Source organism: Topomyia yanbarensis, chromosome 2 (genome assembly GCF_030247195.1).
Source record: "Topomyia yanbarensis strain Yona2022 chromosome 2, ASM3024719v1, whole genome shotgun sequence".
NCBI lineage: Eukaryota > Metazoa > Arthropoda > Insecta > Diptera > Culicidae > Topomyia > Topomyia yanbarensis.
Genome location: NC_080671.1, coordinates 217,131,076 through 217,146,361, shown reverse-complemented (window position 1 = coordinate 217,146,361; position 15,286 = coordinate 217,131,076). Strand labels below are relative to the sequence as shown.

At 41.7% G+C, this 15,286-nt stretch overlaps 2 protein-coding genes across 2 annotated transcripts; both read left to right on the top strand.

Annotated features, from left to right (window-relative positions):
* The first annotated feature begins 11,728 nt into the window (after positions 1–11,728).
* On the top strand, positions 11,729–13,825 carry LOC131680068 (uncharacterized). The gene has a single exon (XM_058960791.1). The coding sequence runs from the start codon at positions 11,729–11,731 to the stop codon at positions 13,823–13,825; it is 2,097 nt and encodes a 698-aa protein (XP_058816774.1).
* A 35-nt stretch (positions 13,826–13,860) lies between these two features.
* Positions 13,861–14,952, top strand: LOC131680066 (uncharacterized). Its single transcript, XM_058960790.1, has one exon. It carries the CDS (start codon positions 13,861–13,863, stop codon positions 14,950–14,952), a length of 1,092 nt encoding a protein of 363 aa, XP_058816773.1.
* The last annotated feature ends 334 nt before the right edge of the window (positions 14,953–15,286 follow it).

Here is a 15,286-nt window from a genome sequence, read left to right as displayed (position 1 = left end):
AACTGTTGATGTTATACTATATACCTATATAGATCTGACAAAATGGTTTAAGGTTCAAGTTACCTTTTTTAAGCATGTGTTAGAATTGAACGCTTGGTAGTGTGCGTAGGAAAATTTGTGTTCAGCTTTGCCACCGGATTATCCATATAAACCTTTTTAAAACTCTAAAAGAAGAATATCAGTCGATTTATTAGATCATCACGATTCAATTCATGCAAAATACCTGCTGGAAAAACCATTGGCTTAGCTGGATGGTGCTTTTGAAAAAGTGGCTGTGGTTTTTTCATTGCGCAGTTGTGTTGCGTACCCCCGCTCGGTGTGGTAGTGTGACAAAAAATCACAGCCACTTTTTCAAAAGCACCATACAGCTAAACCGATGGTTTTTCCAGCAGGTATTTTGCATGAATTGAATCCCGATGATCTAATAAATCGACTGATATTCTTCTTTTAGAGTTTTGAAAAGGTTTAAATAGATAATCTGGTGGCAAAGCTGAACACAATTTTTCTTACGCATACTACCAAGCCTTGAGGTAACTTGAGCCTTAATGCCCGAGCGAAAACTTCCCACCTTCCGGCTGAACGTGTTTCCGAGAGAGAGAGAGAGAGAGAGAGAGAGAGAGAGAGAGAGAGAGAGAGAGAATTCGTAGCAACAGTAGTGTGGGAATCAGCAGTTAGGAACAAATATCCATAGAATCAATGCAATGAAAGTAGCAGCTAACATCAATGGCAGTAATCCTCGTGATAATACTACAGTAGGGTAGCTCATAATCACTGCATAAAGTATCAAACTTATCGGTTACAGATGCTTCTCAAGTTACTTAATTCAAGCAGGCTGCCCTGTAAAGGTTCCCACGGTGACATATGACTGCATCGTTCGTTTTGTAGATACTGTGCAAGAAATAGGACCGGGCTATTATCTAGGCATGGAATTGATGGTAACGTTGTTTGTTCTTAATCTACATAGTTTATAAGTTTTTTTGTTTTTAACTTGTTCTTATTGGCACGTAAACTGATTGTTTGTTTTTTGTTTTGTTTTCTGATGCCTAATTTTCTAAGAGTAGTGATCGCAACGGGTGGTGTTGTTTTTCCAACTTATTAATTTCTGCAAAGAATTTTATGCGTATTGGGCATGGTGAAAATTAATTATGTTTATGTCAAAAGGACTGGGAAACATTCCTAGATGTGTCAGTGGGAAGAAATCGTTCGGAAAAATTTGGATATTTGCACGACGCGTTCCGACAGAAGAGTCACTGATCTTTAGGATTTAAGAGAGGTTCTTCATAAAGATTGCAATAACAGCGAATGCCTGAGCATAAATGTGTGTAACGAGAAACTCCACTTTGTCTTATTGGATAAACGGTTTGTATTGCAACTTTGGTTCTTAGAAACTCGAACATCCACTATATTCTACGTGATCTACGTCTGTATTACATTTTAGTGTTAAGTTTCGATGGAAAAATTAATGAATAGAAGGGTCGATCGGTCGTGTGGTCATAACCTATAGGAGTGTATATTTATTGCCCTGAAAGAATGCATGTCATTTCTGCATAGCACTTGCTCAGCTGCCATAATCCACTCACAATTCGTTATCTGTCTCTGAAAAATAAGATGTTTATTTGTTGCATGCTCAATCGAAATACTAGTTACCCCAATCACTACTGTCGGATTCTTCTTTGTCGTATATCTCTAAAAGTTTCTTGTGGAATTGATCTTTGTTTACAGCCATTCCTCATAGTTAAGATCGTAACGATCCATGCTTTGTTGAATACTATCCCGCCATGTAAAGCCCGGTCGACAAGCACGTAAACGAGATGGTCGCAAACGAGCAGCAACGCGAAGAGGGTGAGATACTACGCGAGTTAAGAATAAGAGTTTGTGATACTCTTTTTAAAAAATACAACTACACTACTCTACCGTTCCACATCGAATGAATTTATTTCAATTAATTAGCCCTAACTACAGTTCGATACCGCTAACTCTGCAATCCTCGCGGTGGTGCCATCCATCCGGTCACACGTTGCCATCGATTGGGTCGCACGTTGTCGTCGTCTAACAAAAATGCCTAGCTTGGCGATTGCGATGTTTGCCGGTTGTCTCGAGGAACTTCGACGTCAGCACCTGAGTCGCGTGGCTTCATCGTTAACTCGTCCTTCCTGAGAGATGAGGTTCCGTACGAATCACTTCTCTGATTGTCAAACGTCTAATGTTAGGTTGGATGTCTGGTACTGGATCTTCGACTGTTGTGGTCCTGGCTGCAGGTTGTATGTTTATGGTAGCTGATCTATGGATGAGAAATCTAAGGAGAAATGCTATACCGATTAAGCTAGGTAGGGACATAATTCCCCCGAAAATGGATAATGTTGGCCACTTTATACTGTTCGTTGATAGCCGGATAACATCCAGCTCCTTCCTCGTTTCCAGATGGAGTTTATGTAAATGGTCCAGGCTGATGTTTAGAATCTCTCGATGCATATTCACATCGATTCCGTCTAAGGGTAGTTGTATTGGGTTTCCCGGTAAGGTTTTCACTCTTGAGCTATATAAAACATTATTGATGTATAACTGACAATTTCTGAAGAAAACGATGAATGCTCCGGTCAGGTTTCTGTTTGTTAGGCCACAATTTGATGAAAGGGTGAAATTTTTCATAGTGTTTATGAACAAGTGTTGGTTGTCTAGAAAAATAATTTCTTCTTCAACTGGGTTGGTGGTAAAATTACAAGTTGCCTGTTCTCCTTTCAATAGCTTCGGTATGCAGGTTGAATTGTCCAAATTGATTTCGTTTGCGTCGAATATAGTAGGTTCGACTGAGTTTATGGAGTAAATCTCGTCTTTGTGAGTTAGATAAAATCGATGATCTATATGAATTTGCTTATTTTTGTGAATGATTGGGTATAGACGTATTTTGTTGAATATTCTCGGGTCGAGTTTTGGCATTTTTATTATGAGTGCAATTTCCAAACTGTTCGTTGCCACTGATGTCGTCGTATAATTCATTGCCTCCAGAGCAGTATGAACCGTTATATTTTCCCTAGCTAAATCATTGATTAAAATAGCAATTTCACGTTGGCTCAGAATTTTTTCGTTTACTATTCCTAATTTAGCTAACAAGATTGTATCAATTATCTGGTTCAATTTCTTTGATAAGTAGTTTAAATGAAATAAAATCTTAGTGGAATAAGTTTCGGCTGATCTTGTGTTAAACAGATTGATTGCCTTTTTCGTTTCAAACATTGCTTCCTTCAATTGTAGGTTTATCTCACGGTTAATCCTGATCTGCTCATTATTGTTCATAATTAAATTATTTATGGTAGAATTGATGATTCTCAAATCATTGGCATCTGGACTGCCAGCTATAAATTTCCAAACTGTGCCTAAGCTATCCCAACGTTTATGACGTCTGATAGGGTCTATGCTTTTTAATGCAAAATCTATTTCGTTAAATTTTTCTATTATTAAGTCGGAAAATTGATTTCTGCTAAAGTTTTCAAACTGATCTCTAAGGCTTTTTACTTGTATTCTAATAGTCGTTAGATTGAAGTGATGAATGTAATATGTGTGGTCAAGTTTGATCCGTGCCTCGCCTTGATCGAAGATCATGACTGGTTGACGTCCTACGTCCCGTAAGTCGAGTGTCACATCTTGTGTCGATTGAAGTTGGTCTGGTTGAATACATAATAGCAGTAGTAGTCTGAAACGTAGAAGTAGAAGTCACGTTTTATATTTTCCTAATTTTCAGGTCGTCTTTGTGGATTCGTCGGTTATCGTCAGTCGTAATTGTGCTTTTGTTAACTTTCGAAATTTTTATTTTTTTTGAACCTTTTCTTGTATTTAAGTCTTTGTCGGGTCGTCTCGTATGCGTCTTGATTTTCTTCGATCGGTACAGGTTTCTTTTTTTTATTATGGTGTTCCAACGCATTTTTCTGGGTTCGTAGTAGGTTTCTGTAAGTCTTTTCGATAATGTCCGGTGTACGAGGAGAGGGAAGAATTATTTCCAAAGGAGTGAAATTTGTGGAGGAGTGAATAGAAGAATTATATTTCTGTACGGATAGTTGGATCAGGTCTGGAGTTGAGAGATTCGGATTTTCAGTTTTTGTTATTCGGTAAATTTCTAGGAGCGTTGAGTGGACGTTCAACGGTTCCGTTCATTTCGCTCCGTCCGGTGGCGGTTACATATGGGTTGATTTTGTGTATGTTGTAAAAATTAACGATCTCTCCCGTCATAAAGGATTTTTCACCATCCATCACAAGTGTGTTTGGTGCTTTGTACTTTAAGAGAATATCCTTTATTGCTGGTATGAGGTCGACGGCTGCTCTTGATTCGATTTGTGTGACTTGAGCGAATTTTGAAAATTTGTCGACATATGTCAAAAAGTGAAGACTCTCTAAAAACATAATGTCGATGTGCGCTATTTCAAATGGAGCCTTTGGAATTGGTGTTTCTTGTATAGGAAACTTTATCGGGTTTCTATCATATTTGCACTCATGACAAATCTGACAGTTAGTGATAAAATCTCCTACCTTTTGAGCTAATTTTGGAAAGAAATAATTTCGAAATATTTGCTGTTTATTTTCCTGTGCACCTCTGTGGGCTCTGTAGTGTTCAGTGCGGATGATATTCCATTGGTCATCTTCCTCAGTTATGTCTTCAAGCATATTCTGAGTGAAACGAATCGTTAACAGATTTTGTTGTCCGAAATGTCTTTTATAGACCTCTTGCATTTTTCCCATTGTGTTCTCATCTGTTAACAAACCATTTACTTTAGAATAGTTAAAGTGGTTTTTTAGTACCTGTAATAATGAATCATCGTTAATTTCATTTATATAAATTGTAATTCTTGTGTATCCTGAAAATGGGGTTTCTGTTATTGTTTTATCAGGTCCTTTCTTTATTACCACTTGATGGCGAAATACGTTGATTGGCGATTCAGTCGAAGGTATATAAAAGTCGTCGCTATTTTCGGCTGAATGTTGGGTTGCTGATAGGGAGCATACAATTCTGCTTAAGGCGTCTGCCACCACGTTTGCTTTTCCTGGCTTATACACTATTTCATAATCATGCTCTTCTAAATATGCCTTCCATCTTTTGAGTTTTGCATTTGTATTTTTTGGAGATAAAGCAAACGTTAACGGTTGGTGATCAGTTAGAATTTTAAACTTCGCCCCGTATAAATAGTTTCTAAATACTTGCAAAGACCAGAAGATCGCTAACATTTCCTTCTCTGGCACAGAGTATTTTTCTTCCGTTGAAGACAAAGTTCTGGAAGCAAAGTGAATCGGTTTGTCTTTGCCGATGTCACTTTGGGATAGGACAGCACCTATAGCGAAATCAGATGCGTCCGTTGTGAGAATAAAAGGTTTCCCATAGTCTGGGTAAATGAGAACGTCAGACGATTTTAATACGTTCTTCAACTTGTCGAAGCATCGTTTTTCATCACTCGAGAGCGAAATTTTTCTATTTGATGAGGGATTTCTTTCCCCCCGAAGAAGGTTTGTAAGAGGTTTTGCGATTTTCGCAAAGTCTTTTACAAATCTTCGATAATAACTCATCATTCCAAGGAAGGAACGAAGCTCTTTGAGATTCTTAGGCTCTGGGTACCTATTGATAACTTCAATTTTTTTAGTGTTAGGTTTGATTCCTTCAGCACCGATAATAAATCCTAAAAATTCTATTTCAGAATGCAAAAACTCGCATTTGTCCAACTGAATCTTGAGATTTGCATTATTTAGTGTTTCTAGAATTATTTTAAGATTTTTCAAATGTTCGTTTAGGGTCTTTCCAAACACGATGACGTCATCGATGTACACATAGCATATTTTCCCTATGTGATCTCTTAGCACGTCGTCAATTGCCCGCTGGAAGATCGCAGGAGCGTTCTTCAAGCCGAACGCCATTCGAGTGAACTCATATTTCCCGTTGTTGATGGCGAAAGCCGTTTTCTCGATATCTTTCTCCCTCATTTTAATCTGGTGAAATCCAGACGCTAAATCAAAGGTGGTGAAGTATTTTTGACCCTTTAGTTGATCTAAAACATACCCAATCTCGGGCATTGGATATTTATCGGGAATTGTCTTCTCGTTCACCTTCCGATAGTCTATCACCATTCGGATTTTTTTCTCTCCTGAGGCATCGGGTTTCTTTGGTACAACCCATACTGGTGCCGTCCACGCTGAACGAGATGGTCGAATAATACCATTTTCCAGGAGTTTGCTGATTTGCTTTTTTACCTCGTCTGCATAGGCAGCAGGGTAAGGATATACCTTCTGATGAACTGGAATATCATCGGTGGTATTGATTGTGCACTCAACGTTTGTTGAGCATGTTAATTTTGCATTTGTTTCATGAAAAACTTCTTTTGAGCTGTCGAGGACAACTCTTAGTTGATTCTGCTCCTCTTCAGTAAGATGAGCTGTTCGAAAAACGCTATTGGAAGTACAGTTTGTCTGAGAATATTCGCAGAGAGGAATGACAAGTTTCTGATTATCAGAATACAAGGTCAAAGTCCTATTAGGAAAATCAATATTTGCATTCAATATTTCTGTCCCTATGATTCCGTAGAAAAATGAATGGAACTTATGTAACAGAAATTTAGTAACGTAATTAATTTTCGGATAAAAAAAGTTTATATCTATCGCAGAGGTTGCGTTAAATTTACCGTTAGCACTAGTGATGCCTTCGGCATTGAAATCATACGGCCTGCTGTCCTTGTAGGCCCAGGCAAGTTTTGGATTGATTAAGTTAATGTTTGCTCCTGTATCTACTAAAAAGGGGAACTGTCCACTAGTAGTCTTCAAGTTGATGTAGAGCAATATAGGTTTCACCAACTTGAGTTCCATTCTAAAAAATGGGTGGCTGTAGCCTCATCTTGCTGCGGTTCTTGTTCTTGCGTATCTAATTTAGGTTCCGGTTCTGCCGGTGATTGCATATCATAATATGGATATGAATCGTCGTAATAATCATATTCGTAATTATAGAGATCTTCTGTTCGATCTTCAAAAATGGTATCGATAGGATGAGCGTGCTTTTTGAATGGGTACGGATATGCTTGCCCCGATATCGGCGGTGGTCTTTTAAGATTCATTGGTGGCCTGTTACCATAGTCCACATTGTGTGTTCTCATACTCTGGTCAATATCCATCGGCTCGGGTTTCGGTAATGGTTTCGCAGCCCAAGGCCGTGGGGGTGCCTGGAATGGATTAGGCTGGTACTGAGGTCTGGTTTGGGTGAAAGGATTGGCTTGAAAGTGTTGCCTGCCAAATGATGGCATCTGTGGAAAATTCCTTGGGGCTGGAATTGGTGGAGATGGATATCTCCTTGGAGGTGGTCTAGGAGAAAGCCTATTGATTTCCAAATCCCTTGGTTTGGGAGTTGAGGTGAAATGTTCATTTCGGAAGGGTGCCGATCTGGTATCCATATTGTGGTAGTCTAGGCAAAACTGATACGCCTGGTTTAACGTCTTTGGATTGAATGTTTTTAGTAAATGACACAGAGGTTTTTCTAACCCTCGAATAAATGCATCTATTGCTTTTTCTCGAAAATAGTCAATGTGTGAATTAGCATGGAGGAACAGTTTTTCCTCCGTTTGAATTTGAGCTACTATGGATGAAAGTAGTTCGTTCACCCTGGAGTAGTAACTGCCTAAACTTTCATTGGAGTTCTTTTTAATAGTTGTTAGGTCGAAGTCCAATGTTTTTATATCACGCTTATCCCTGTAATATAGAAGCAACGTCGATTTTATTTGTGCCCAATCATGCACAATGTTATTCGAATTGAGAATATCGGCTGCTTCGCCTCTAATTTTTCGTCTCACGGAGCGTTCAATTAAATCAATTTGAGCTTCCGTGGCTCCGGCATCTCTGTACATGCAGAAAATGCCCTCAACATCTGTAAGCCATACTAATAGTTCTGTTGGCTTACCATCAAAATTTTGTAAATCACGAATAAAATCTGGTAGTTTTCCTAATTCAATAAATTGTTGCATGGTCAACTGTGCAGCCGCAGGAATTGGGGCTGGGTGCTCCATTATTTTTTTGAAGTAAAAGTTTAATCTAGATTTTTTCTTACTAATTTTGACGGAAATTTATTTTTAATGAAAATTGATAATTAACACTTTTTCACTATACACCTGTACTCTGGATTTTCTTGGATTTTTTTGTCACTAACACTTAGAATGATAAAAAATTATTGGTACTTACATATAGGACCGTGTCCTCGGTTCGGCCGGCATAAGTTAATCCGGTCTTCTTTTTGGCGTTCCACCAAGTGGCGGGGGAGAAGAGGCAGATATTTTGGGTTGCTCCGTTTTGCTCTGCTGTGTTGCATCCACTACTCCGGACCCTACTATCAATTGGGATAATCCACGGTGTCCTCGCTTCTCGCTTTGTGTCGGGTTTTTTTTTAACTTGTATGTGGCTCCTTGGACCACCACTATTTAGATTTTTGCACTTTTTTGCTTGGATCTAGAGACCAGGTTGTAAGATTTTTTTCACAAGTCACTCGAACACTTATACACTTCCCGGCACGAGATGGATCTCGCCGGAGCCTCCAGTTAAGAATAAGAGTTTGTGATACTCTTTTTAAAAAATACAACTACACTACTCTACCGTTCCACATCGAATGAATTTATTTCAATTAATTAGCCCTAACTACAGTTCAATACTGCTAACTCTGCAATCCTCGCGGTGGTGCCATCCATCCGGTCACACGTTGCCATCGATTGGGTCGCACGTTGTCGTCGTCTAACAAAAATGCCTAGCTTGGCGATTGCGATGTTTGCCGGTTGTCTCGAGGAACTTCGACGTCAGCACCTGAGTCGCGTGGCTTCATCGTTAACTCGCGTCGTCGAACGTGCCCCCACCATCTTAATTGGTACATTCGATTTTTTTCGTGATTCTCCGTTTCTGTAGTAATGAGTTTATCGACTTTGGTAATTCTGATGACTCCTGACCACGACACAGTTTTATCATAGACAATACAATCTGTCGCTCGTAACCCCGAATGGATCTTCTGCTATATTTCGTCAAAATAGCTGTTTGAGTACCGTAGAGCATACTAGGAGCAACCACAGACTCTGTTCCAGCCCTTCTACTCAGCTCTAAGAAAAATTTTAAATGACAACTGAACGACCCCCCGATTGCTGCGATCAACATTTTTGTGGATCAACTGTGATATGTCAGCAGAGAGTGATTGCGCGCGTTTTTTGCATTTCCGCAAGAGAGAGAGAGAGAGCGCACTTTGTGTTTCCGCTGACGACAAGGAAGCCATTTTGTGGGATTTGGTATATAAGGCGTAGAAATAAGTTAATCGTTCTCATTCAAATTCAAGTCGTGCGATGGATAACAAGTGAACAATATTTTCAGTGAATAAGTGAGTAAGATAAATAAAGTAGTGAATAATAGTTGAATAAGAACTCAAAAGTGGTTTAATTATTGTTGCCCGTTACCAGAACGCAAGGAAAGAAATTCCCGTGTTCCGCCATGTTTTTTCCCTTCCACCAAAGTGTATACAGTCCACTTCCGTGTTAATTTATCTCAGGACAGAGTCCCCCACGTGTTCGGTAGCCTTGAGAAATCGGCGCCGACATTTTGGTCCTTCGAGCCAGATTGAGTGCAGTACAGTGTTTGGTGGTGGAAGTGGTGACTGGCTTAGGATGTCTCGTGAAGTTTGCTTCGGAACGGGCACAATGGAAAAATAAGTGACAATAAACGATTGAAGTAGAAAAGAAGTTAAGTGAGGTGGAAAAGAAGAAGAAGTTAAGCGAGGTGGAAAAGAAGAAGAATCGAACAAGCAGTGACGTGTTTGGAAAAGTGGTTCCAGAAGTTAAGTGAAGAGGCTGTTAAGATCAGCTCCGGTTACCAATGCCGGGTTTTAGTTGTTCCTCAGTGTCATGCCGCTGAAGCGAACACCCATCAAGCACCAAGAGTCCACTTCGTCTGCAGGAAGCAATCCGCCTGCTGCAACACCGATTACCAGTAATTCACCTTCAACTAGCGTTAAGAAGATCAAGAAAGCGCATCGATTGATCATGGAACAGGTAGAAGCATTCGTCCACCAGCGTGGGCTGGCAAAAGGTAAGCTAACTAGAATTTTAAACATACTGCATGAAAACGATGACCTGCCATCTTCTCAACTGCGAGTCTATGCAAAGAAGATAGACTCGGCGCACAAAGAATACCACGACATACAGGAGAAGATGCTTCCTTTAATTCCATCCTCAAGTAGAGAAGAGCATGATGCACATTTTTTTATATTTGATGAGCTCCACGATCAAGTACTAATGGCTTTGGAAGACCATATGGAGCGTTTAAGTGTTGCCCCAGTAGGTTCCAACCCAAACGTAGCCGCTCCGCTTCGGAACCCAGTGATGGTTCAGCAACCGTTGAAGGTACCGATTCGGACTTTCGACGGTAAGTACAAAAACTGGTCAAAGTTCAAAGTCGTGTTCAGAGACCTGGTAGATAACACAGCCGACCCTCCCGCCATTAAGCTTTACCACCTAGACAAGGCCCTGGTGGGCAGTGCCGCTGGAATTATTGATGCCAAGACGATCAACGATGGCAATTACAAGCATGCCTGGGAGATACTGCAGGAACGGTATGAGAACCTACGACACATGGTAGGAACTCATATCCATGGCCTCTTCAGTCTCAGAAAAATGGCAAATGAAAACGGTAAAGAGTTAAGAGCACTAGTGGACGAGTGCTCGAGGCATGTTGAAATTCCTCAATCAAGAATGCACTGGCATATCGGAGCAGTTCGTTGTGCACCTGCTCTCCGAAGCCCTGGATAAGGAAACAAGAAGACGATGGGAGACTACCATCAAGCATGGAGAGCTTCCATCATACGATGCAACCATCAAGTTTCTGAAGGAGCAGTGTTTCATCTTGGAGAGATGTGAAACCTCCAATTCAAAGGAGAACCAACCAGCAAAAAAGTCTGTGAAGAGTACTGGTCAGCACTCACTGGTTACCACGTCCGCCAGCGAGTCAAAGTTCAAGTGCGAGTTCTGCGGTGATTCCCAGCACAAAGGGTTCAGGTGTCCCCAGTTCTTAGTCATGTCCGTTCCCCAGCGACTTGCGAAGGTGCGAGAAAGGAACGTTTGCTTCAACTGTCTTAGGAAGGGACATCGCGGATCAGACTGTCCTTCCAATGGAACGTGCGTTAAGTGTCAGCGTAAGCACCATAGCCTATTGCATGCGGACAGTCAGCCTTTTAAAGCAACGGAAATTCCCGACGAAACGAAGTCATCCAGACCAGCAGCACAGGTTCAAGCACCGAAAGCGGATGAGCAACGGCCGTCTACTAGTACACAAGTGACGACTGCACCTTGCTTAACAAACAAGGGACTAGTAGTTCCATCGGTCCTACTGCTAACCGCAGTCATAAATGTGATGGACAGAAACAATCACCCACACCCCTGTCGTGTTTTATTGGATGCTGCTTCCCAGGTAAATCTGATTTCACAAGGCATGGCAGACCGTCTCGGTTTAGATGGATATCATACAAACGTTAGAATTGCTGGAGTTGATGGAATGCTGTCTCGTACTGACAAGGGTATCGAAGTGCAGATCCGATCCAGATACCTGGACTATCAGCTGAAGCTCAATTGCTTGATAACCAAAAGGGTGACATCAAATCTTCCAGTTTCGAATATAGACATCCGTTCATGGGAGATTCCAGCTGGAGTTCAACTGGCCGATCCATCATTCAATTCTACTGGCGGGTGACATGCTAATCGGCAATCAATGGTTCTTGAAGTTACTTCTACCAGGGCGCATCATACTTTCCGAAGAGCTTCCTATCATAACTGAAACGAAGTTCGGTTGGGTGGTAGGTGGTACACATTGCAGCGAAGCCATTCAGGATAATGTCGTGTATTCACATTCGGTTACGATCGAGGAACTTTGCGACTCGATTCAGCGATTTTGGGAAGTAGAGAGCGTTCCCCAGCAATTCCAGTCAAGCACCGAAGAGGATGAATGTGATAGGCACTTCATAGCAACACACCGAAGAGATGAAACAGGAAGATATGTGGTGCAATTGCCATTAAGAGATTCACTGGAGCAGCTCGGAGAATCCAGATCGTTGGCGCTCCGACGATTCTTCGGGTTAGAGAAACGTTTTGCCCAACAACCAGAGTTAAAACGGCAATACGTAGACTTCATGCAGGAGTACGAATCCTTGGGTCACTGTAAGGAAGTATATGAGAAGAATCACGCACCAGGGATGAGAAAGTGGTACTTACCTCATCACGCAGTTTTACGACCTTCAAACACAACAACGAAGTGCCGCGTTGTTTTTGATGCGTCTGCTAAGATGTCTGGTTTATCATTGTATGAGATGATGAAGATTGGTCCAATCAGCCAAAGCGATTTGCTTGCTATAGTGCTCAGATTCCGGGAACATCGACTTGTTTTGACGGCTGACATTGCAAAAATGTACAGGCAGATTGTGGTTGCTGATTGTCACACCCCTCTACAAAGAATATTTTGGAGAAAGAATCCTTCTGATCCACTTCGAGTGTTAGAACTAACCACGGTTACCTATGGGACGGCTTCAGCACCTTTTCTGGCAACAAGGGCACTTCTTCAATTGGCAATTGATGAGAAGCACAAATATCCTGTAGCAGCTTCCATTGGCGAGAACAGCTGTTATGTGGACAACGCACTCTTTGGTTACGATAGCCTTCCGCAGGCGTTTGAATCTCAAAGGCAGCTAATCAGCATGATGGAGGCCGGTGGCTTTCATCTTCATAAATGGTCGTCAAATATTCCAGAGCTGCTAGAATCGTTACCGAGAGAAGATCGTGAAGAGTTAGTAAGTTTAAGCGAATATGGAGCAAATGAAGTAATAAAAACCTTGGGTCTTATGTGGAATCCAGATTCAGATGAATTAATCTTTGTATCGATGCCCACCACGAACGTAAAGCAGCCTACAAAGCGTCAGATTTTGTCGATGTTCGATCCTTTGGGACTAGTGGCTCCTGTCGTCGTTATTGGGAAAATGTTAATGCAATTGGTCTGGAAGGAGAAACTTGATTGGGACGAGCCAATTGTTGGTGATTTGGTCAAAGGTTGGACAGGTTTCTTACATGCACTGGAAGGGGTCAATCAACTTCGGATACCAAGAAGAGTGGTAAGCAGCAGTGCTGTGGCATTCGAAATGCATGGGTTTGCGGATGCCTCCGATGTGGCCTACGGAGCTTGTGTATATATACGGTCGATATCCGAAGATGGATCTGCAAGCATGAAAATTATTAGTGGAAAATCGAAAGTGGATCCTATCGCACCGCTAAGTATACCAAGAAAGGAGTTGTTGGCAGCTCTTCTGCTGCATCGTTTGGTAGTGAAAATTCTTTCTGCTTTGAAAATGTCATTCAATGAAGTGATACTTTGGTCAGACAGTCAGGTAGTATTGGCATGGCTTACTAAGCAACCCGAGCAGTTGGAATTATATGTTCGCAATCGAGTGAGAGAAATAACAGCAACTGGTACTAAGTTTGAGTGGAAATATATTCCAACAAAGGATAATCCCGCTGACATAGTGTCACGAGGGTTATCAGCTAGCAAGATAGCGAATAGTGATTTGTGGTGGAATGGTCCAGCGGTTTTGAGATATGCAATTTATCGAATGGAAATTCCCCCAGCCTTGCCCATCGAAGAAATCCCAGAGTTAAGGCCAATCGTTTCGGTGAATATAGTCGCGAGGTACGACGAACTTCCAGTGTTCACTAAATTCGAGTCATTTGGGAAACTGCAACGCGTCCTAGCCTATGTGCTACGATTTCGCAACAATGCCAAGAAAAGGAAGGAAATCGCGCTTTAGGAAACCTACCAACAGTGATTGAGCTTCGTGAGGCTATGAAGACAACAATTCGGGTAGTGCAAAACCTGGAATATAGCAGCGAGATCCAGCGTGTTTTAACAGGTGAGCCCTGCAAATATATGCAAAATTTGTGTCCTTTATTGGACCATGAAGGTTTACTGCGAGTTGGTGGCCGACTGCGCCATTCCAAGCTACCATTCGACGTGAAGCACCAGTGGATTTTGCCAGCTAATAATCCAGTGGTTCGAAGTCTAATCAAGGCAATACATCAGGAGAACCTGCATATAGGTCCGTCAGGACTGATGGCGATTCTTCGACAACAGTTTTGGAACCCTAAGTGTCGCAACACCATACGACTGATTACGAGAAGCTGTGTTCGTTGTTTCAAGGTAAATCCAAAAACATTGAACCAATTTATGGGAGATCTTCCTGGATGTCGCTTGGAAAAAGCTCCTGCATTTTTGAAGGTTGGTGTGGATTTCGCCGGGCCCATTATGATAAGGCAGGGCGTCCGTAAATCAATTCCAGTGAAGGGCTACATTTGCGTTTTCATTTGCATGGTCACCAAGGGAATACATTTGGAGGCGGTGGAAAATCTCTCGACAGTTGCCTTTCTGGCAGCTTTGCAACGTTTCGTGTCTAGACGTGGAGTCCCTGAGGAAATTTATTCCGACAACGGAACAAATTTTGTGGGAGCAAAGAATGAACTAAGGGAACTGTATGAAATGTTCAAGAAGCAAATGACAGAGCAGAAAATTTTTGAGTTTTGTCAGCCAAACCAGATTCAGTGGAAGACCATCCCACCAAATCCTCCGCATTTCGGCGGATTGTGGGAAGCGGGAGTAAAGAGTGTGAAAACCGTGTTAAGGAAAATTTGTAACCCAGCATCACTTACCATCGTTGAATTCAGTACGTTGCTTTGTCAGATCGAGGCCATATTGAATTCGAGGCCGTTGTTTGCACACTCGGATGATCCTCATGACCAGGAAGTCCTGACTCCGGGGCATCTAATGATTGACCGTCCGCTTACAGCGATTCCTGAGCCCACTTGCGAGGGCATACCGCAGAATAGATTGTCGCGATGGCAATACATTCAGGTTCTTCGAGACCATTTCTGGAAGCGATAGTCAAGAGAATATTTAGTTGAGCTTCAAGGTCGAGAAAAATGGACGTGCAAACGTGTCAATGTGCGCCCTGGAATGATAGTGCTAATAAAGGAGGACAACTTACCTGCACAAGTATGGAAAATGGGAAAGGTAGAGCAGACGTATCCAGACGAAGATGACTTAGTCCGTGTTGTGGACGTTCGCACACGGTCTGGAATTCTCACTCGACCCATTCACAAATTGGCACCATTGCCTATCTTGGAAAACCAGCCAGGGTAATCTTCTTTCTTCTTCTCTGGGCGGAGGATGTTCGAGCCCTTCTACTCAGCTCGAAGAAAATTTTTAAATGACAACT